General features: G+C 38.6%; 1 protein-coding gene across 1 annotated transcript in view; it reads left to right on the top strand.

The window, feature by feature from the left end:
* SPON1 (spondin 1) overlaps positions 1–23,997 on the top strand; it is a 144,857-nt gene that overhangs the window by 116,021 nt on the left and 4,839 nt on the right. Inside the window, exons 7-14 of the mRNA XM_068147894.1 lie at positions 116–180; positions 19,241–19,442; positions 19,778–19,918; positions 20,262–20,337; positions 20,764–20,946; positions 21,288–21,458; positions 21,571–21,738; positions 22,582–22,746. Of these exons, the coding sequence (XP_068003995.1) occupies positions 116–180; positions 19,241–19,442; positions 19,778–19,918; positions 20,262–20,337; positions 20,764–20,946; positions 21,288–21,458; positions 21,571–21,738; positions 22,582–22,746 (1,171 nt within the window). The remainder of the gene's footprint in view (positions 1–115; positions 181–19,240; positions 19,443–19,777; positions 19,919–20,261; positions 20,338–20,763; positions 20,947–21,287; positions 21,459–21,570; positions 21,739–22,581; positions 22,747–23,997) is intronic.

Consider the following 23,997-nt stretch of genomic DNA (forward strand, 5'->3'; position numbering starts at 1 on the left):
ACTCTTTTTCTTTTTTTTTTTCCTTTTCCTTTTCCTTTTCTTCTTTTCCTTTCTGTAAATCATATTACTCTCGTTGTGAAATTGTCCCAATCATCTTGTTTGTCTCTTTTCACAGAGCGATGAGGTTTTAACAGTCATCAAGGCAAAAGCACAGTGGCCTGCCTGGCAACCTCTAAATGTGTAAGTAAGTAGGGAATAGTATGTCTCAATAGCCTTGTGTTGAGTGTTGGCTAATGGGCCACTCTAAACTCACTGTGTATTATAATTACTCACTCTTTCAAGAAATAATCTAAAAATATTTTGATAGATGAGTTTGGGTTTTTGCCAGCTTCTCTTTCTCCTTTGGCATCTCTTCATTTTTTTGTATGCTTTGGTTCAGTGTTATAGCAGAAGGATTGTCCTGTGGAGTTTCTCCCTTCATTGAACAATGATGTTCCTTTAGTGCTTGCTCAAATGTATGCTGTATTATTCTACATGTAGTATTTTTTTAATCATCCTGTGTCACACTGTGGCAGTGCACTGTCAATACAGCAGATCTTCAATCCTCCAACCAAGAAGAACCCCAAATTCTTAAATGACTAATTCTTCATTATCTGAAACATGTTATGATACCATATTGATCCTGGTAGTTGTATAACCATGCTCGTTTTACCAAGCAAGACAGCAAACTAGCTTCTTAGGATCCTAACTATGGAGTCTCTGGCACTCAGCAGAAAAGAGAATAAAACTCCTGTTCAGGATGATTCTATGATACTCTTGAATTTATCAGTTGCTTCTTAGGGAGTGGAGGTGGGAGTCAAGCAGGTAGTTTCAGCATAATTTATCTGTGCTTGGCCCAAAGTTCATAGTAATTACACAAGCCCAAATGAGTGAAACTTAAAAGAAGTGGCTAACGGTGAGAACTGCAAGACTGTAGGGACCAGGTAGTCCTCTTTCCTCTGTAAAATACATGGGAAGCAGTTAGTGGAACAGTGTCTAGTTTTGTTGTCTGTGTTTCAGAAAGTATATTTAAATGTGGAGGTTAGTCAAGAAAAAGCTGGAAAAGAGTTTGGTTTTCAGAAAACATCCCCTACCATAAGAGGCTTAGAAACTCTTAAGCAGCTTAGAACTTAAGCTATTCAGTTTATCCCCTTCTACCCACCCCCCCAGAAAAAAAGGTTAGAAGGTGAGCACAGCTTAAATAGTGAAAAGATTTCTGATAGCTGATCCCTCTTTAATCTACTAGAAAAAAAACCTATTAAATCCCTTGTAGCATGGAACCTAAGGAAATGGGTGACAAGGAAACTCTCACTAAAGGTATGGGGAAAGACTTTAACAGTGTGACTAACCTTCAGAGCAGCTGAAGGATTTTCCAGCACTGAAATAAAATTCAACCCTGAGACAGAGTTGTAGGCTCTGCACAGGAATTGTGGGTTAGGCTTTTTTTGGCTGGTGTTATACAGTGGTCAGTCAAGGTGACAGTAGTGGCATTCTTTATTTATGATCCTATTCCCCTGAAATGTTCAGTATTTGGTTTTGGTAGTGTTTGCCATGTAGTAGTTGTGATCGCTTGCCTTTTTTCTTTTTCTTGCTGCCTTCTTTCTATTTACTCCAAATTAACACTTTTAAATGGAAACTTTTGTCCACTTCTCCATCTGCTACAGTGAGGTTTCTGACTGAAACAAGCCATTTCTTTTTTCCTTCCAATTTCATTTGCTTTCCTAACACATTGAAAAATATGATCTAAGCTTCAAAAGACGACCAAATTTTCATTAGCCGTTTACTTCTGGTGTTAATTTCCCATTTGCTGTTATGGATGGTCCTTAGAATTGAGAGTTGTGCAGGTATTGGATAATGACTCCTCAGGATAAACATTTGGTCTATTATTATGCATAATGCAGCCATCTTACTAATCAAGAGTTGACAAAAACTCACTAATTACCTTCTTTTCTATAATGATTATTTATATATCTCCTGTACAATATGATGTGAATAGTGGTGCAATGGAGGTTTTACAATGTGTCATAATAAGCACAGCCTGAACATCCTCCTGCATGTGTTTCACAAGACATTACAAAATGTATAATACTGGTGAGCTGATTCACAGAGACCTAAGCGTCAAAAGTTGGTAAATTCAGCCTGCTCATGCTTTATGCAGTTAGGAGGTAAACTTCAGAGTGAATTGTATCAGTCATCCTATCCAAGTTACAGTACCAAGTTACAGTGATTACAGTTCAAGAGAGAGGAGAGGAACAATTGCCTGCCAAAACATGTGAGAGGGCTGTAGAGAATTAATGTTTGTATGTGATGTTGTGGCAATATGGACACCAGGCTGCTGCACTGAGTGTACGTGTCCCCCACAGCTCAGGGGCTTGAATTGCAGAGTCACAGACAGACATTGTCATGGAGAGGAAACTTACGTGCTAGGCATTTGCCCATGCCTTCCTCAGAGACACCAGATCAGTCAGACCCGTCCCCTTCAGGGGAAAGCTGACAGAAAAGAAAGCAAAGAGGAGTATGCACCGAGGCTGAGCACAGCCCAGGGCTCCAGCCCCACTACCCATGCAGGGTAATCCCCGGGCAGCCAGAACAGGCATTGTGCCTGCCCCTGGGGCTGCCAGGACTTTCTCATCTTTCCAAAACAGCCAAGGGGACAGCAGCATCTCTTCTCCTTACAGAAGCTGTAGCAAGGCAAGCCACTAATTCTTACCCACATCTTGAGCAGTTGGTGAGCCCTTGCATTTCCACTCTGGTCATGCACAATAATGTGTGAGAGGGTGATCCTGGCGGGACACCTCTTGCACATTCATCATGGAGTTAAATGACTTTTCTTCTACTCTGTCAATGCTGGTCAATGAGGCTGTGACTCTTGAGGCTAGTCATACCTCATTAAGTAATGTTTCAAGTTCTGTCTAGACCGAGGGCTGAAGTGTGTAAGTCAGTGTCTAAATCTGACAGTGATGCTGAAAGCCTTTGGTTCATGACGCCAGGGATTAGAAGAGAACTGTAACTGGAGCTTTTCTTCTGCTTAAGGAGAAGACAATAGAGACTTCTCAGTGCTGATCCAGTGGAAACAAAGTGCCACCCAAGGGAGAATTCTTTAATTTTCAGACATGAATTCAGATATAAGAACTTACAGTAGGGACTGAGACAAGTCGCCACCCCTAAGCAGGGAAGGATATAATGACATTAAGTAAATTTCTTAAATGCTTTTTGTTAAGCACAATTAAGGCTAATGAACTTTTAGCATATTGTCATCTCCCAGTACAGTATAAAGCTGTGGAAACTAAATCCTGCTACTTCACTGCCTGCTTTTTTTATTCCTCTCTTCACATCCTACATGCTCTTTGTCACTGTGTTGGGTTTTTTTTACCCTGTCTCTCCCCTTCTTTATCCTCCATTTGCTTTCTAGTCTGAGGCACCAGGATGCACAAAACTCCTCTGAGCTGTCACATGTGTGAGACGTTTTTGAGTGGTTTCTGTGAACTACTTTTATGATTGCCCAGCTGAGAGCACAGCATTGGTAACACGAGAAAGGGAGTGCCAGCCCAAGTAATAAAACAGTTTGCTGTTGCTCATGTTTGTATTACCAAGTTGTGTATCTGAAATTCTGACTTTAAAGTACTTGCAGGGAATGCATTCTGGGTCCAACACTATCAGGGTACAGCATGCTGTCAAATGAAAGCAGTTTCTCTTATCTTACTTGTGTAAACAAGAGCACAGCTCATTGCTCCCTTTCAGCTGTGTTTCAGGCAGAATCAAATTTTACTTTCATACTCAGTTGCAAATAATTGGACTTTGACAGTACGGAGGATAAAATACAGCAAATACAGATAGTGCATCTGCATAGCCAACGCCAGGACAGAAGAATTTGGGGGTAAAGAAGGCAAGACTTTTAAAGATAGTTTGCATCAAATTCCATAGGCACTAATACCTTTACAAACCTTGTCTTGTTTTGTTTTGGTGGTTTTTTCCTCCCCTGTCTGCCTTCATTATACCTTTATTTCAAATCCAGACATCTCTAGTGTGACACCTCCTTTTTTCATTCAACAAGCACTTTATTATCTAAACAGCTTCCCAGGGATACCCACCAGAAGAAAATAAGCATAAATCCTGATCAATTAGTCCCACTCTATAATGTGAGTTAGAGAGTCAGTTACAGAGAGTTAGAGAGTCAGGTATTAAAATGGGACCCTTTTAGGAGGCATGAGGGACAGTCAGATGTTGGGCACAGAAGTGGTCAGTTGCACATCTTGGTATGAGCTGGATTGTCTTCAATGTAGTGAAATCCAAGACACAGCATGTTGTCAGGGCATTTGCAGTTTAAATCTGTCTGGTTTTTTCACTATCACTATGTCCCCTATGATTCCTCCCTGTCAAGGAAAGGCATTATCATATGCATATCATTCTTTATAACAGATGAGTAGGGAATTTGAATCTATTGGGGGGAAGGGTTGTTACTGTTTGCTTCTTGTCTTGCTTCTTTTTTTTCCTTACATTTTTTACTTTTTGCCTTTTCTTTTTCTTTACTGCACTGTAACCTACTGCTGTTCTTGTGCCTACAAAAGTTCTCTTCCTTAAAGTAGCTTCCACATTTAGATCATTGAATGATTACTGAGGTTGTTAGATGGAGAACCACTTAAGTCAGAAATGGAACTCTTTACTGTCTTCTGAAATGTAATAAAATAACTCCCTCTCCTCATCTTATGCTTCATTGTTAAAGATCTCAATTTATTGTGCCTGATAGTCTACTTGTTACAACCGAAACAGCCTTAATGTGCTGCTGTCTCACTGATAAATATCCTTGTGTAAAACTGCCCAAGGTTATGTACACAGTTGCATACTTAAAAGAGGTCTTCAGCAGTGAGAACAGCTTTAATAACGATTTGTGACTACATTAATGTTACCAATATTATCTAATCAGTTCCATCAGATGGCAGAGAGCTGAAACATAAACGTTACTCATGTAAACATGATGTGTTGCTGAGCCACTCGACCTTCGCAATGTTGCAACTCTTCACAGAAAGGCTAATTTACAAAACGACATTGGAAAGCTTGTAGGCAGCCATTTGCTGTAAACACCTAATTCTCAAACTTTCAGTTCCTGAAGTGTTTACATACTTAAACAGCTATGAGTAACATTGCTGAATTCATAAAAGTACAACCTAACTTCAGTGTTTTCAGATCTCATTACATTTTCACAAGGGCGAGGGGACCTCTCTTAGGCAGCAATTGAAACCATATTTACTTCCATAGGTTAGTTGGTGCTTGCCTGTTTTATAAGTGAGGGTCTGATCTTCCAGTATAACTTTTTAGTCAGACACACAACCGTAAGGTTAGGTAAATAAAAGATATCCCCCAACAGGGAGAAGATGCTTCTGGTACTTGAAAAATCTAGATTTAGTTCTGCTTTCCTGCTGTGACAAGATTTGAATGGTAATGCCTGCCTCTGAATGGCTAATTCAAACCAGCAACCTATCTCTTCACCATCACCTATCATGTTCTTCTAGCTCAAGCTTTGCTATTTGACAAAGAATAATTAAATATTTATTAGGCAGAGAAAGAAAGCAATCACTAAATTTTTCACCTTAAGGAAACGGAGGAGACAGAAGAATTCTCTGAAGGAGATTAATCTCTGAAGCATTTGGTAAGCAGTGAGTTAACCAGCTTTGTAAGATGGGGAAGGGCTATATGTGGAGTAAGTGCAAAGCAGCTGCATGTTCTCATTAATTACAACTAATTTTGTCTTTATTTTGTGGCACTCCAGCAACAACGATAGCTTTTCCCTCTTTGCCTTGGAAGAGAGACTGTTCCTGGCCAACAAAAATATTTTACTCTGTTTCCAGGCTTTTAGCCTTTTGTTAAATCACACTTCCTCATTGCTTGACATACAGTGCATAAATTAGGTAATTTTACTAAAGAAAACAGATTAGACATTTTTGGACTGATATGTACCAAATTAAACTGAAGAAACAATGTTTCCTTTCACCCAAATATGCACTTTTAAAGTAACTGATAATTTGCTTAGATCTAGTTTAAGCTGGTTTTCCTTTACTTGTGTAATGTCTCTGCTGGAAATAGACAAAATTACGTGTATTTGTATGATGCTCATAATAAATGGAGTAATTTTTTACACTGAAGACTTCAAGTAGACACTTCCTTTTGCATTGTCCTATTAAAAATATATCATTTGAGGAATCTTTTAAAATATTTTCTGAAGACATTTCAGAAGTAATTTTTTGGTGGTTGTTGTTAGAGTTTCTGTAATTGATTTATGTACCTATCTGGAAAATTTGAGAAATTAATTAACCTATTAATTTGTGTGGATTATCCATTTCTTTCTCAGATGCCTATGTGGTTACAATGAACATGCACATCTGCCACAATTAAAACTTTACTTTTTCCTTAAGATCTGTATTAAAAAATAGGCTAGACTCAAAATTTGTTCCTTGTTTTGCTGCCTACATTTGGAGTAATTTGCTTTTGAGAGCTTAATGTGGAGACTGTTGGAGGAAAGGGAAACAGGTGTACTGATTAATTTCATGTCCTCAACCAGTGATCTCACTGGAGGAAAAAATAAGGTGCTTGTTTCTGGCTGCTTGTTTATTGCCTCTGATGTTGGTAAAACCAAGCTAGTGCCAAAACCTTGTTTATTCCCTTATATCATGTTTTAATCTTGAGATGGTTCACTGCATTTACTTATTATAAATACTAAGGTTAAAATAATGAAGCATTTTATAGCAGATGCATTTTTTAAAGCATTTCAGATAGGGTTGGTGTGTGCCAAAGTTTTGTGTGACAGCAGCACAGGTCTGAGCCAGCTGAGCCAGTCAGAACAAAAAGAACATAGAAGGTGCAGTTGTGCAAGGTTGGCCCCCAGTGCGTGTTCAGAGTCCCCAACAAAGTTACACCAGCACCTTTGCTGCCAAGTCTTGCATCAGCTGTTCCTTGAATGCACCAAATAAAACCACCTCAACCACCTACAAGCTATAGTTTCACCTTAAATGACTTTCCTACAGCACTTTCTTGTAGAAAATGCTGCACCTTTTGTAGGGCCAGAAAGTACAGGACTTGTTCAGAGCCAGTAGTGTTTAACTGTTTAGGAAACCCACATAACCGAATTATGGTCTATTTATCTGTGTCAGTATGAAATGAATCCCCCCTGTTTGTGCAGCCACTATCCAGGGATGCTCTGTGCCAGTCAGAGGAGGTGCTGCAGGGCCCAATAACCTGCTGCCAGCACCCAGTTCAGTGTGGAGGCACCTCCACACCAGCCACTAACAGAAATCCTCTGTTTTCCTCTGGAGCCATTCTGTATTTGCTGTGCAGAATCTCAATGGCAGTGCCAAATGCTGTTCTCTACTAAATCTATATTAATCAGCATTGAGAGAGGAAGATTCAAATCAATGCACCGTTCAGCCTTGATAACAGAGAGGCTTTAGATAAAAAATAATGAAATGCTCAGAGCCCTAGAGACTGGAGACCTAACAACCTCTGTGAGTTAATTCTGTGAATTAGCCTTCCCAGAGCATCTTATTAAGGATTGATGGAATTATTCACAAGCACCACACCAAACTCCTTGTAGTATACAAACTACAATTCATTGAAAAGTACCCCCTGATTTTCTCGTAATAAATTTCAATAGAGAAGACTGCTGGGGTCTGAATTTTGCAGTCGTTCTGGTGTCTATCCATCCCCTTAAGAGATTTCAAATGAAATGAAACTGTAACGTTAGTTATTTTAAAACATTATGCAGTCACAAAAGTTTTGTTTTGTGTGACATCTAGGTGAGCACATTTTGAAATTAGTCACCCATTTTCAGCTGATGTAACTCTTGTGCTGATGTGATTCCTGTCCTGCTGTGCAATATGCTGCCCATCAATAGCTGATATTGCCATCAGAATGTGATTTATAAACATATACATTAGAAATCATTACATTATAATTAATTGTGTCCTCAGTTTACTCAGCTGAGAATTAAAAACAAAAAGACGTGTTTGAACACAGATATTTGGATGTAATTGGCATTGTGAAAGGCAAAACACAGACTGAACTGCAATTAGCCAGCTGTAATGGGCATAGTTTACATTTCATTTGTTGCTTTCTCCAAAGTGGTAAGAAGAGCTCGTATCATAGTAATCTTCTATCCACTGTATATCATTAACATTTGATTACACAAATTGCTTATAAACACTGTTCTACCTAATGATTTGAAAAATAAATCATGCATGTGTAATTTCACCTCGTGACTAAGAATCAGCAGAGGCTTATCTAGAAATAAGGAAGCTTATTAGTTATTGCTACTTCTGATATTCCTTATAATGCTCATTTTTCTTGCAGACTTGTTAGATATTTTCTCCTAACTGGCTGAATGCTGGATTTATCATCCGCTTCCTCTGTACTTTTAAGAAAGTAAACTTGAGAAATTTTCTTGCTTTACAAGTTTACCTATCCTTCCATAGCTGCATCTAACCCACATAACACCTATGACATGCCTGCAGTTGTCTTACCCTGAAGTTTCTTTTAACAGAGAAAAGTGAGTGTAGTTAATTATCTTTTTATATGAGAAAACTGTACTACCAGCCAAGTAAAATCTTTTGGTGAGGAAAGGCTGAAGACACCTGAAGGAATGGGACATTATTTTAATTAAAAGAAAGTACTGTAGGTTGTATGGGCAGCTATTTGTTGTGATGTGAGTGCAACCTGGTGACTTCAGAGCATTTGTGATACAGAAAACCTTGGTGGCTCTGCCTTTAGGGAGCTGAGGTGTGAAAGGCACACACAGACAGGAGCTCACAGTCCTCTTCTGAAATAAACATGCTAGTTTGGACACCAGTCATGTTTTGAAGTTGCAATGGGTTCCTGAAAGACTTTTTTTCCCCTTTAATACAGTAGCAGAACTATGAATAGTATGGCCCTTGAACAATAAATTAGATATTGAATCATTACATCAAATGCATTAGATGATAGCAGTACTACTGCAGAAGCAGCAAACCATTAGTGCAAGGCTCCATGCAGACATGATCTTTACTCACAAAGTTCAATATTCCTTCAGTTTTAGATTATTTTCCTTTTAAAAAAGTCAATATCTATGCTACAGAGAAGTTCTTCTCTCAGTGTGCATGGCGATGTCATTAATGTTGATTAATGTCATAAGTTTGGTTTACTCCAAAGCTAAGGTGCAGATAATTTAATTGGTGTGTAACTCTTTTCATTTAGCATATGGGACAATTTCAAACATTTGCTATCCCTCATGAGCCTAGCTACATAACTATCATTTGTGAGAGTACAGTACAATGAAGAGCACAAGCAATTAAAAAAAGAGGAACTGATTAAACCCAAAACTTAAATAACTTTCATGCTAAGATACAGTTTAATTGTTGCCTAAAGCACCCCTTTATGATTATTTTAGGGATTCTTGGGTGAAACAATAGTTCACATTGTTAACTGTACCTAATAGCTTCCAATACCAACAGATCATTGACCACAGTCGTGTGAACGTTACTTGGCTAACACAGGGTTGGAAGCTGGCCATAAAAACCAGTCCCTGCCTTTTCAACAGTAATGCTACTGTACCCAAAGTACACTGAATTCACAATAACATGATTTCAATCAGTAACAGCTGCATCCAGGAAAAGAAAACTTCCGGCAAAGAAATAATCAGCTCTGTTCAAGCCTGTCTCCTTGATAACAAAGAACAACTGAAAGGAACACAACCTTGCTAGTAGGTAACGCATGAAGAATTGAAACGAGAAACAGGCTGATGAACTGAGTTACAAATGCATTCTGTTACTTGCCTTTGTAATGAAGTGGGATGAGTGAAATGTGGTTATGTTTGACATCTCACTGGATGTGTGTTATCCTGAAAGAAAATAGGAGTTTTTTGCTGAAAGAACAATGATGTGATTTTCTCCTGACACAGATGAGTTGATTTAAATTTTTAGATGCTTGGAAGTATTTTCTAAATCCCTAAGTGGCTCTTTCCAAGTACAGATACGCTTTTACAAGAATAAAAATTGCAGTGTTTTATTCTATGGCCTGTATTTTGCCTTCAATAGGAACTCTGGGAATATTCTAAAAGGATTTTGTGTGAGGTATGTCTTGTCTAAACTTAAAACTCTCATTCCACAGTGAAAGCATTACAATCTCTATGGTGCATGTATTTGTAAACACAAACAGTCTTCATAATGAATAGCTACCCAAGATATATATATCTGTAAGAAATATGCTGCAATAGGAGCAGGTCTGCAGAACAAAACAGTGCTAAGGAAGTGACAACTTTTAGGGACAGGAGATTGCTTTGGGGTGGCTGCCACATTGGTCACATGGAGTGTGGCTGCCTACGGGCTTCAAGAGCACGGGGTGAAAGCTCTAAGCTAGACTGATCAGGAAGAAATCACAACTGCACTGTGGGCTGTGAACCAAAGCATAATGGGAAATTCACCTCAGCAGTGCTCCTCTGATCCCACCTCCGAATACAGTATCCTATAAAGCCTGTAGTTTTATTATTGCATATATACAGTGTTCCGTAATGTATATCTGTTTATTCTTGCATGGTAACATTTTATGTCAGTAGTGCCACTGCAGCAGGATTGCCTTTGCTTTTTATGTCTATAAATCTCTCAAGGTTTTTCTCCCCACAAATCCTCATCTCTCTAGTTATCTCCAACTGTCATGTTGTGCTGTCTGTCAAAAATTGGGGTAAAAGCCCATGTCTGTTAATCCAGATGTAAATGAAGTTTCCTTCCACAAACTGATAGCATGGTACTAGGAAACATTTTCAGAATTTGGAGATTTTGTGTACAAACTGAGAGGACTCAGAAGGCCAGACAGTAATTTGTTTCTGTGGCAACTCGATGGTGTTCTTCTTTTATGATTTTATAGGTACCTGGGTTTAATCAAGTGAAGATGAATATTGTCCAAAAATAGAAGAATTTAAACTGCTGTTTCTATTCAGAAATAGTTGCATAATGGACAACCTCATATACCAAAAAAAAAAGTGGGGGGGGGGGGGGGAGGGGGAGAGGGGAAGTCAGTTGTGACTTTTGATAACATGAAGACAAATACATAAATCTCTCTGGAGCTGTGAAGCAATTCTGAGTGCTCCAGCTTTGCATTTGACTAATGCTTAAACTGTATTTTTAGGTCAGAAAACTTTCTATGGTACGTCTTTCCTTCTTGCAGTATATCATTCCTTTATTGTTATGGTGGTTCAGCTTAAGGGCCACCATTTTCCCTAAATCATGAGGTCATCTGAATTTGTGTGACATAAGGTATTTTGGAAACTCTGTAGAACTGTCAGTAAATTCCTGGCAACTGCATGCAGGAGGAATTTATGTTGAATGAGCAGTTTATGCATCAGCAGAACTAATCAAAACTCTTTTGTTAAAAGGCTTCAACTTCAGAATCAAAGTTTTCACATAAGAATTGGATCTAAATGGTAAATGTATGGTTTCACACTGAAAGCAGAAAATCATCATAGTGGTTTTTGTTGGTTGTTTTGGGGTTTTTTAATAGAAAGTCCCAAAAGCAGAAGTATTTGTTTTGCTCAAAGCAAAAGAACTAATTGAGGTAAATGTCAGACTAAACCCATTTTGGAAATCCATATAAAACAGTAACTATTTTGTCCAGATTTATAAACTGTCTGAATTTGAGATTGAGTGTGACTTAAGCTCAAAGTGCATGTATATATTCAGATAATGAATACAAGATCTTTAATAATATTAATGTCCATTTCATTAATATTTTAGGAACTTAACAAGAATGAGGAAACCAAACACCATACACTGCCCTCACAACTTGGTTACTCTTTTTTTAGCGGCTCTACAGAGTTCCATTTAATTGTGAAAAGACCATAATCTCCTATCTTTTCACATAAACCAGACACAAATGCCCACCCCTCCCAGCATGAAGTGCCATGTTACTGTGCTGTGTTTACCTGACTCTTTGCATTTATAGTTATATACTGTTCCTGTAGGCTTAGAAAACCTCATTATGAAACTACCTCATGCTTGTAAAAAGAATTAATGTCTTAAGTGTTATGTGTGTTATCAAGACTTAGGGAAACTTCATTGTTTCACAGATGGTCTGACACCCACATTAAGAAATTCATAATTTGGTCTTTAAAAAAATAAATAAGGAAGAACATATGTGTTTGTTGGAAAAGAAAGAATTGGTACCATCTTTTTTTTTTATCAGAGCAAGCACATATGGCAGCTCCATTTTCTATTGCTTACCATTTACTTTCTATTTAAAATTCAAATATCACTAGGCAAGGAAAAAAGTTGGATATTATAACATGGAAAAGATTTAACTAAGAACTTTATCCTAATTGCTCATGGAAATGAATGGCCATCCAATTAAATCAAATTTACTCATCCTGTTCTATCCTTGCTTTTGTTTTCTTTACATATTCCTCCCATTGGTAGTTACTGTTTTATGATTATTTCCCAACCATCTGTTGTCTTTCCTTGAGCCAAAATAATTTCCCTTTATAATTTACTGAGTAATCATGTATGCATTATTTCATGCAATTATATGTCTGCTTACTAATCCAAACTCTTCATTCTTGTGTAAATACTCCCCGAGTAACTGGGATGACTTGCCATTTAAATTTCTAGTGAACAGAATCTATATGCAAACTTCCAATTGCTCTGTCCTTGTATTGTTATGAATGTAATGATAATTAGCATTTACTGTAATTTACATCTCCAGGCATCAAAAGGCATAGGTAAGTTAGGAAGCTGTAGAAGAACAAAATGGAATGTGCATCACATTAATAAGGTGGTGAGATGTTGGACATCTTCAGAGATCACACTGGGATCAGAGAAATGTAAAATGCACTTCCAGGCTAATCTTTTATTAAAATCTTTGAAAGGAATTTGTGGGACTAGCTAATCTGAAGTTAGACCATACCTTTCATAGATATTCCAATGAATATTCTCATAGTAACTTTTGTTGAAAGCCAGTATTTGCTGTAATCTAATATTCAGAATCAATTAAACTGGTATCAAACCAGAGTTCATTATTAGAACAGTCCCATACGTATATCTATGCTGATTGTCTGATATTGTTAATGGGAGAGAAAAGGATCAGAAATCTAGCTGTGATTGCTCTTATGCTGGGTTGAAGAATGACCTCTCATCGCTGTTACTCAGGACAAACAGGCATGGTCAGGGCTTTGTAGATTATCCAGGTGAAAAGGAGATGGAAGCCACAGTATTCTTAGAACATCCCACAGGATTTCCTTTGTAAATATAGCTGTAATTACTCTGGGCAGACAATTTGTAGCCCCAAAGCTCCTAGGAAATGAAGCTAGAAGAGAGGTTTCAAATTGTGAAGTTAGTGTGCTTTAGTTTCGTAGTCAGCCTGGCCTGGATAAAAATGCAGTAATGCTGTATATTGCAAAAGGATTCCTGCATAGTTTGATTGTAAATGCACAGGAAGTGATCTGAGGAGTGACATGAAGCTTTTCTAAGCAGGAGCAAATGTTGCCAGTGCCTTGTGGGATACCCACGCCGAAGTGATTTGTGACAACCTGCACACACACAAAACCCAGAAGTTTTCAGAAGCTGCAATCCTAACTTGAGAGATGAGAGATTTTTTCTTTTAGTGAGGAAAACCTGTTCATATTTGTTCATCATATCATGATGGTATGCCCATTCCAAAGGTATTAAATCATTATGTAAAGTAGTAACTATGTATGAATGCATGACAATATGAAAATGTCTGAAATGTGCACGGCACAAAGTCCCTTCCTTTTGTAATGCTTTTTCAAAATACTCAATGATATTTTAGAACAGCATTTGCTCTGATTAGTGGTTTTACTGTCAGTGGAAGTGATATAATCCCTTAGTTGTGTATGCAATTTCGTATTTATCTCTTTTAGCTGATGATAGGCAACATTCTCATTTTAAGGGCTTACATATAGCAAAGTAAGAGGTTGTAACGCAGCCTTTTTTGGAGCCTGGAAGATAAATATATAAGAATTTTTTTTGGTGGCTTTATTCTTTCATTATGTAATAAAATAGCCAACTTTGTGCTGTCACCTCCTCTGATTTGGTGCTCAGATAGAGAAAGAGCTTAACACTAAGGCGCTTTTTAACTTTTTTATGGATGTCAGTCAAATTTCACTGACTGTTCATTTTATTGTAGTAAAGCAGCATTTCCATGCAGTTTTGGCTCTGATTTTTCTTTTCTTTGAAGCTAGCGCACTTTTCAGGATGTTAAGGTGTTGAAGTTTTGTCAGTAGATGTCATGTAGATGCTGCTGGTAGGCAGGAAGGTGCAGAGTTAGAAGTTCAAGGGTGTGAAATACGGTTTTTGTGGTCATAATGCTATTTGTATCAATAGCAAAAAAAAAAATTGAAGATGAATAAATAAAAGCATTCATCCTAGAAATTGTAGATGTGATGTAGTGTGTAAGCCTATGAAAAAGAAGGATGTCACATTGGCTGGCTAGAGGTGTGATAGGCAATTCATTTACTGTTTCCCTAAAATACTCACTTTTCATGGTCTCTGTAATCAGCTAAAGTCTCTGCTTAAAACCCAGTGTTCTCACATCAGCAGCACCACCTAGAACCAACTCTAAACCAGTACTAATGTGGTCTGCAGTGTTCTCAGCTACCTACCACCTCCAGTGGTCATCAGATTCAGACCGATTTCTCTTCTGTTTACACTTTTGTCCTCCTACCTGAAAAGTCAACTGCTTTACCCTTAGCACAAGCTCCTGGTACACTCAAGTGAATCTGGTATCCAGGCTCTCATGATAGGTTTAGGACAGCTGTATCTTAATGCAGCTCTGTGAAGAAACCTGGAGAGATAGAAGCTATTTCAAACTACCATACTCTCCATGTAGTTATTAAATGCATGGACCAAATCAGATTTTCATTCCCCCAGCATAAAATACCTAAGACCACCTGAATTAAAGTTTTATTTCAAACAGCTATCATCACAACAGGAATGTTACACTCTCCTGTTCTCTCTAATACGCCCACTTAATCACAACATGTTTTTTTTACCCACAACCCAAGTCAGAACTTGGCTGTGAAGCACTGCACAAATTCAGTATTTCTGAAGATGTTTCAGGTTGTTGACTTTTCCACCCCTGCTGCAAAACAAGATCTAATACATTGTTTTAATTTATGTGAAAAAATTATTTGTATCTGTGCTGCCATGGCTAGAATCACTTTGAGTTTAACAGCTAGCAAGAGATTCTCTGCTCTGCCCTGCACTTTACCATGGAAATACCAATGCTCTTCGTGTTCAAGTCTCTCCTTACATAATAGGATTTTGTATTGCTGGAAAATTCTTTATGCATGGGTGAGGCAAATGGCTTTCCCATATGAATATAGTACATGTAGCATCCAGTAGTAAGATTCAGTTGATACCAATCGTACAAGCTCAATAAATGATCTTATTCGTTGAGCTAGTTAAGAGAGAAAGAGACAAAAAGTATACACTTGGGCTGCCTTTTTCTGTTTCTTTTACTTGTATGCTAACTAAATATCAAACCAAGAGTAAACTCAAAGTTTTATTCTGCATAATACTAATTTCACTATTTCTATCCAGTACGTCTCTGCAATCACCTTCCTTACATGTTACAGGGATATCAGCAGAACGCAACAGTACTGATCCAACACCCAAAAAAGGCATCTTGCAGCAAGTTGAGGTTTCTGTTGGTTTGTCACAGGCTTTCTTAACCCCCCACCCCCATCAGTGACAGCAACTAGAATGTCATTTAGTGAAAAAAACTTGTAAAGCAAAATCATATTTGTGCTCTTTTAACCCCCAGCAACCCCCCCAAAAAACCAAACAAAACCTGAAACCCACCCCCCTTCTTCCCTTAAAAAAAAGAGAGAGATTAAAAAGGAGCATTTTCTTATGCAGCTCAGTATATGGCATCCCTATAGCTGGAGATACAAATTGTGCTATCTAAATGAAAATAGAATAAAAAGAAAGAAAGAAAATGGAAAACATTAGGATGCAGGACACTATCTGGTACTTTGCTTCACTCTGTACTATGTGACAGGAATTGTCAGCAGGCTGATCAGGCTTACAGTGGAAAAGTACTGCCTGTTTCAGTCACAAATGCAGGGAGGATTCCCAGCCCTGTCTTGCTCTCAGGATTGTCACTTGGAACTCAGCTCATGTTTAGGATTTGCTCTGCAACTTGTATTTGCCACTGGTTTTATGCATGTGCATGTATAAAGGAAGGAAAAGGGACACACTTGTCTCTTTCAACAGTAACATCACTTACAAACTGTAGGCTTTTCCTGCAGGCATTACCAAACATGCTCAATCTGTCACAGGCCACTTCCTTAAAATCCAGAAGCCTTAAAACGGCAATGTTTACCTGTGTTGGGAGCAGCGGTCAAGAAGATGATCTACCTTCCTATTTTATCATGTGTTGACAACACAGAAATTAGAAAGGCCAGGTTTAGGGTGCACTTGAGTGCGTTTTTACAGTAGTTTCCTTCAGGAAGATCCACAGGCCAGTCTTAGGAGACCTGACCCAGATGTGTTGTTGAGGTATGTATGGAAGGATTTAGACTCCTGTCAGCTTCATAAAGCCATCACTCTTGTAGGTACTGGGAAGATTTGAAATTTGCCATATAATTGAATGAACCAAACCCTAACAAAGATCTCTAAGGCCTACCAGTGCCTATCCCTATGCCTATCCCTATGCCTAGATAAGAGTTATTGTCTGTGCCTTAGGTCAGTGCATTTCTCGTCCTCAGTTACAGCAACTCAGGAAAGACTCTGAATGTTGAATGATGGGCAAACATGCAGCTGTGGTTTAAATTTGTATTCATACTGCTTGTAAGTATTCACACAGAAAATAAAAAGTAGCAAATAAAAAAATACATTTAATGATAATATATTTTAAGTGCAGACAAGTGTGTGTGTGTGTATCGTGTATGCCTCTGCACAACGGTGTAGGAAGGAAGAGGAGAAAACTTGCCCCCAGTTTATCCTCTACTAATCATTTCTATGTTAAACACATAGAGGATAAAATACAGTAAAATAGCCATAAAACTAACTGCCTGTCTTAAAGAAGGAGCAGAAGCTGGGTAATTTTTCTACTCTTAAATTGGAATCTGGGAGGCTTGGGTTTACTGCTGTAATTCAACATATGTGAAAGCTTGTAGGCAAAGGGTATCTGCTACTGAAGCATTCCTTTACACAGCTTCAGTACTGATGTAGTTTAGTTATAATTTAAACACAATTACATTTCATTTCTATTAATAATATGACTAACATAAGTTTACTTTTCCCAACGAAGTATTCAAAGCACGTGCATATCATGAGAATAACCAGGGACAAAAGTTTTCCATTACTATGTGTCTAAAGAAATCAAGTGATTTCCAGCCCTCTGGTGTGCCTGGGTCTGCCTCTTCTGTGTTTGCTGAGAGCATGTTTGGGAGGAGCAGTGCAATGTGGTGTCACTTGCGCACCAGCTACCTGGGGATTCACCCAGGTGCAGTTCAGATCAGCTCCTCACTGATCCATGTCCCTAATCTGCAGTATCCACATTAGACATAGTCGAAGGATCAGGTACCCAAACACATATGGCTTTGTTATTTTTGCTGTCTACTATTTAGACTTCTGCTGTGTACTACAGGGAATTCTGTTATATTGCAGTAAATCCTTTAGTTAATTGGAGCCAGTTAGCAGATTTTTGAAGACTAATCACTGCTATGTACTTGACAAATACCTCAGGATACTGTATTCACAGAGCGAAGCCGATACTGGCATTTGTTAGTTTATTACTTTACATCAGACAAACGGTGCCATTGAAATCACAGTTCTGTCATTTGCATCTCTTTCTGGGAAAGGCAGGATCAGTGTCATCAAACACTTAGAGACTCTTCTACTCAGAGTATTTAATTTAATATAAGATGATTTGCACAGTAAGAAACAGCTTCTAAAGTCTCTGAAACAGACGTGGCCAGAACATTTAACCTATTAGGAAATGCCTACTCATGCAAGTTGTTTCTTGAAGAGGAACTAGATACACTAACTTACAGGTATCTTACACTTGAAACTGTGTGATAACTACTGAAAATAATTCTTTGAACTGTTCACATTTTTTCTAATATGCTGAGTGCTATGAGCCAGAAAAAAATACACAAATGAAAGGCCAAGTTTTCACAGGGATGCTAGTATATATAGGAAGAGGAAACTTTTTATGACTGGAGAATAGTGTATGCACATTATATATACACAACTACCTAACTCAGAAGGAGAAAATTAATAACACTGTAAAAACCAAACAAAAACCCAACCAAACACCAACCTTACACTAAAAATAAACATAGTCTTTAGATGCTCCTAAATCAGCGAGTTTTAGCATAAGTGTGAAAAGAATACCCAATCTGACAGTGTACTGCCCCAAATCCTATGACTGGAGAAAACTTAGGTTGATATCAGAAAAGTATTTAGTAGAGCAAAATTGCCAAAATCATATTTTAAATAACTAACTCCACATTTTTTGTTGCTGTAAGACAGACACCATGAAGAGATCCTGATTTTCATCAGAGAACAGAAACCTCCAGTTCTGGCCTAATTTTACTTTTCGTTTGCACAGGAGCATGCTAGTTGCTTGTCAGCATCGCAGAGTGCTGCATGATTCAGCACAATTTCTTCCTAAGGCAACAGCTGACAAAGGCTGGATGAATAGAGGCATTCTCACATACACTGGCAGAAATCTGCACAAGTCTTGGCTGAACTCTCTAGGGCTGGCAACAGCCATTAATCTCTCACTCACACAACCACTAAAACTCTATTAATGAGTGGCCTTTTTTCACACACATACGCACAGTAGCACTTCCAAACATTTTTGGCATTGTAATTTGTATTATCTTTTAGGGGGTAAAAAAAGTATCCTGGCAATCTAAACCTCAGGGTATTTCCCTGCTATTTTACTTCAAATTTTTATAAGTGTCATGATAAATAATAACTATTGTTGTTGTTAAACAACCAAGACATGAGCATGCTGCTGCAGGTCTTCATTGCTACATCTCTGTCGCCCAGTAAGCTGTAAATCTCCCTGAACAATGTCAAAGCCATTTCTCAGATGGTAGATGGAGGGCAAGACTAGAGAGTGACAAGCAGCAGTCCTCTCCCTGCCCTACTTCTCCATTGCTATGTACCAGACAGAGTGTCATGCCAGTATTCAGTATTTCCCAGTTTGAAGCACCAGCCCTCTGGCAGCAAACTTGCTTTGAGCTGTTAACAAGCCTCCTTTGGCCAATTTGCAGGAGAGCTGCTCCCTCTGCTGAGTTTTCCGTTGATCGGCACCGGCACCTGATGTCCTTCCTCACTATGCTGGGCCCTAGCCCAGACTGGAATGTGGGGCTGTCTGCTGAAGACCTCTGTACCAAGGACTGTGGCTGGGTTCAGAGAGTCGTTCAGGATTTAATCCCGTGGGATGCTGGCACAGACAGTGGTGTTAGTTATGAGGTATGTGGACTATTTGTAATCTATTAAAACCATAAAGTTTCCTTTAAAGCAGTGAAGAATTAAAGCTCTTTTATCCATGGCAATGCCATATTTCTGTTATATTACTGTAGTAAAAGTTTGATCATAATGAATTAAGTGTCATTTAGCTGGATGCTAGCTACAGTTCCTGCCGGTCGCTGTGCTGAATTCCCTCAACATTATTGTTAATGGGATTGGTTATACTCACCTGGGGTATTATTCTCACAGAATGACAAGGTTTAGATGGGACCTCTAGAGATTATCTCGTCCATCCCCCAATAATCTGGTTTATGATTTTCCTTTCTTTTTGTCTTCAGTCTCCTAACAAACCTACAGTGCCTCAAGAGAAGATCAGACCACTTACAAGCTTAGATCATCCTCAAAGTCCATTTTATGATCCAGAAGGAGGATCTATCAAGCTGGTAGCCAGAGTTGTCATTGAGAGAATTGCACGCAAGGTATAATATATGTGTAAAACTCTCAAGCATGCAAAAAAAACTTCACTTCATAAACCAAAACCCCAGTCCTTTCTCTTTTTCTCTCCTGTAATGCCCCACATCCCCCCCAAATCTACCCTCCTTAAACTGCCCACAACAAAGATAATGATAGTAATGAACAAAAACTGTCTTAAGGTACTGTTTCTTCTGGTAATCTGCTTAATTGTGGATTTTAAGGTATTTTTAAGAATTAGAAGATAAAAAAGTGCTGCAGATGCAATAGTGGCTCACAATATACTTTTTTAGCCCTTCTCACTGTGTACGTGTATGAGTTTACCCAACCTCTACAATAATTTCTTTGCAGGGGGAGCAATGCAATATTGTACCTGATAACATAGATGATATTGTGGCAGATCTAGCACCAGAGGAAAAAGAAGAAGGTACATGTTAAATTACTTTATGCTGTACTGAGTTGTATTTTGTTCCGTTCTCCACTGTCACGTCTAGATAAACTAACTTAGGAGTGCCAAAAAGAGATTTAGGTTTTCATCTTTTTAAGTATCTCCTATAAGCCATTCCTTATACAGCAAAGAAATTGCATGTCCATCTGGAAAGTGACGATAACAATAGAAGTGGTAACAGAGAAAAGCCTCTTGGGGTTCAAATATTTTTAATTTTAAACAATGAAAGTTGCCATCTTTATGTTGTGGTTGTTGGGGTTTTTTTCTTCTTTTGGGCTAAACTGGAGAAGATAGAATACAGGAGGAAAGGATGTGTTCTATCAGCACCTAAAATAATCACCAGTCAAGTGAAGAGAAACAACGGAGGACTATTTTTAACATTCACTGCCTTTTCTTACTTTTTAGATGACACCCCTGAAACCTGCATATATTCAAACTGGTCCCCATGGTCAGCCTGCAGCTCTTCTACCTGTGAAAAGGGCAAGAGGATGAGGCAGAGAATGCTTAAAGCTCAGCTGGACCTCAGTGTGCCCTGTCCAGATACTCAAGATTTTCAGCCATGCATGGGTCCAGGCTGCAGTGATGAAGGTAACCAAGGGGAAAGGGCAGAGGAAGAGAACACCTTGTAGAGCTTACCCTTCCGTTAAAGTTCTTAAAGCTATTGGTTGCTGTAGTATGATGTGAGTTATGGCAAACAGAAGACTAATTACTGAATAATACAATATTGAAGATGTCTCTGCTCAGTTCCTCACCTCTGAGTTGGTGCATGGAGTACACAGAAGTATAAAGGAAAGAAGTGAAGCAAGTGATAGAAGAGAGGACAGAATGCAAGAGGCAGCATAAAAGTGATACTGCACACACATAGTCTGCTACAGATTTATCAGGAACTCTGTTAATATTAGCAATTGAAATGGTTCTCTGTATTTTAGATGGTTCCACTTGCATGATGTCTGACTGGATTACATGGTCCCCCTGTAGTGTTTCCTGTGGAATGGGAACGCGATCTAGAGAGAGATATGTAAAACAATTCCCTGAAGATGGATCTATGTGCAAAGTGCCTACTGAGGAGACTGAGAAGTGTATTGTAAATGAGGAGTGTTGTAAGTATTTTATTGAGCTCTGTAAACTCTAGCTAACAGCAGGAGCACTACCAAAACAATTTTTTTTTATGATCTCTACTAGTGAAAAAAATTGTGTTTCCATTTTGAATAGCCCCTAGCAGCTGCCTTGTCACTGAATGGGGAGAGTGGGATGAATGCAGCGCTAGCTGTGGTACAGGGATGAAGAGACGACACAGAATGATCAAGATGACCCCCGCTGATGGATCCATGTGCAAGGCAGAAACCACAGAGGCAGAGAAATGCATGATGCCTGAATGCCGTAAGTGTCCTTGAGTTTATCTCCTCTGCTATATCACTTCTGACATGTTGATCCATCCCACAAAGAACATGGCTGAACCAGAACCAATATTGTTTTTCCTTGTTCTCCTTACCATTAGATCCTATGGGAACGTGCATTAAGTACCACATTCACAACAAGGATGAGAGTACCAGTAAAAAATATTCAGGGTATGACCCATAGAGTGATGTGTATATTGGCAAGCCATACTTATGCAGCTCTAATGGAATATGAGGTGTATTTAATCATGAGGCTAGAATAAAGCAGTGCTTTCTCCTTTTAGTCCCTGAACAGTTCAGAAATTGAGGTGCTCCTTTTTTGCAGTCAGCCAGTCTCACCCTTACTGTGACTATTAATACTGGGTTTAATTTCTTAAGAAATGTTAAGATTTTCATCAAAACCAGAAAAAAGATAGGCTGAAAAAGATTTTTGGTAGATAAAATGTGGAAGTACCACATTTCAGATTAAATCAGTTTGATTTCCAGTTCTGTCCACTGCAACAGTCCGGTTTGGGATTTTTTACAGGAGTTGTAACTGAAATACATGTTCCTAAACTATTTATTCCCTAGAACTGTTGGGACTCTGCAGGCATAAATAGGCTGTAGAAAAAGAGAGCCAAGTTATTAAACCCAAGCAGACTTTTCAATATAGTGTTTTTAGAGCTTCTTCAGCAACTTCATTCTCCTTGTAATTAATTTCATCCACAGAGGCAACAAAGAATAACTGGTTGATGACAGCTAAATATAGTACATTTCCCACCTGTATCATTTTCAAAATGCAATGTATGCATAACTAGAATTGATTAGCTTTTTATTTTCATACCAGATACCATCCCCTGCCTACTCTCTCCTTGGTCTGAATGGAGTGACTGCAGTGTAACATGTGGGAAGGGAATGCGAACCCGGCAGCGGATGCTGAAATCTGCTGCTGAGCTCGGGGACTGCAATGAGGAACTGGAACAAGCGGAAAAGTGCATGCTGCCCGAATGCCGTGAGTGCAGGGAGCTCTCTGGGAAGGCGTCTGAGTGTGTGGGTCACAGCCTACAGGGCAAAACTCTACCACTGGTGCTTTAGCATTGCTTCTTAGTAGGCTTACAACAGTTCTTTTTTCTAAGAAAGGTTGTTGTATGGCCAATTATGTCCTACCTGCCTTTGCTTATCAAACACAGCCTTGCCTCCTTAAGCTCTGTAAGCAAAGGATTCACAGCTCTGTTGCCTCTGATTCTTCCTTTCCTAAGTGTACCCACAGAGGAATCAGTAATATGGGAGTGTTACCATCTGTGGATATTGTTCTTAATTTTTAAAAACTTGTTATGGGACGCTCTTGGCTGTTTACAGCTTGCCTGCCTTAACTGTGCACTGGTGACAGATACTACTTTTGGGTGTATAGTTTATCCACATTTAACACAATACCACAACTTTAGGCCATAGTTTGTGCACTTGTTCATGGTAAATAAGTCAGAATTAGGAACTCTGTTTTTAACTCAAATACAGAATGCATGCATGTGAAGAAGGAAGGATTAAACTCACTTGTGTGATCTTTGTAGCTCACAGAAAGAGCACAAAAGAAGCTCCACCTTAGATACATCTCTGAACTTAGCCTTTTTACTCAGCTACATTCTTTTGCATCCTGCAATGTTACAAGCCAGTGGACAGTGTGGAGACAGCTGAATTCATTCTTTTTACCTGACTCCACTAAAACTCCCCACGTCTTGGGTGGTGGAAGTTTCTAGTTGCTGTGCAGCCTTTTTGAAGTATGATAACCTAAGGCACTGCTGGACGAATAAGATACAATTGCTTTCAGTGTCCTGTTGCCAGATGGTTTATGAGGCTTTATAACTAACTACATTATTTTTCACAGTAAGTATTGGCTAGAAAAAGCTATTGCACTATAATTTGCTAATTCAGCTTTTCTTAAATAATGTGAAGTATCATTTTGATTATTATTCACTGGGGCTGTGAGTTTTAAGCAGTGCTGAAAAGATGAAAACTTCTAAGACATTGTGGTATTAGTGAATCTTGCTTTTTACATAACACTACCAGTAGAACAAGACATAGTTCTCAAAGGTGTCCAATTCTTTGTAAATATAACTCAGTTTTTAACAGCTTTTCATTATACAAGAGACATATGGGTTTACAGAATGGAGAATCAAAGGCAGCACAGGAGAATTATTTATGTTTTTTGTAATTTTAGTGATCTGCCAGCACCACTCTTGAGAAAAAAAAACTGAGAAAAGTATCA

This window comes from Melanerpes formicivorus, unplaced genomic scaffold (genome assembly GCF_026170545.1).
Source record: "Melanerpes formicivorus ecotype bairdi unplaced genomic scaffold, bMelFor1.0.p_v2 SCAF_16, whole genome shotgun sequence".
In the NCBI taxonomy this organism is placed as follows: domain Eukaryota; kingdom Metazoa; phylum Chordata; class Aves; order Piciformes; family Picidae; genus Melanerpes; species Melanerpes formicivorus.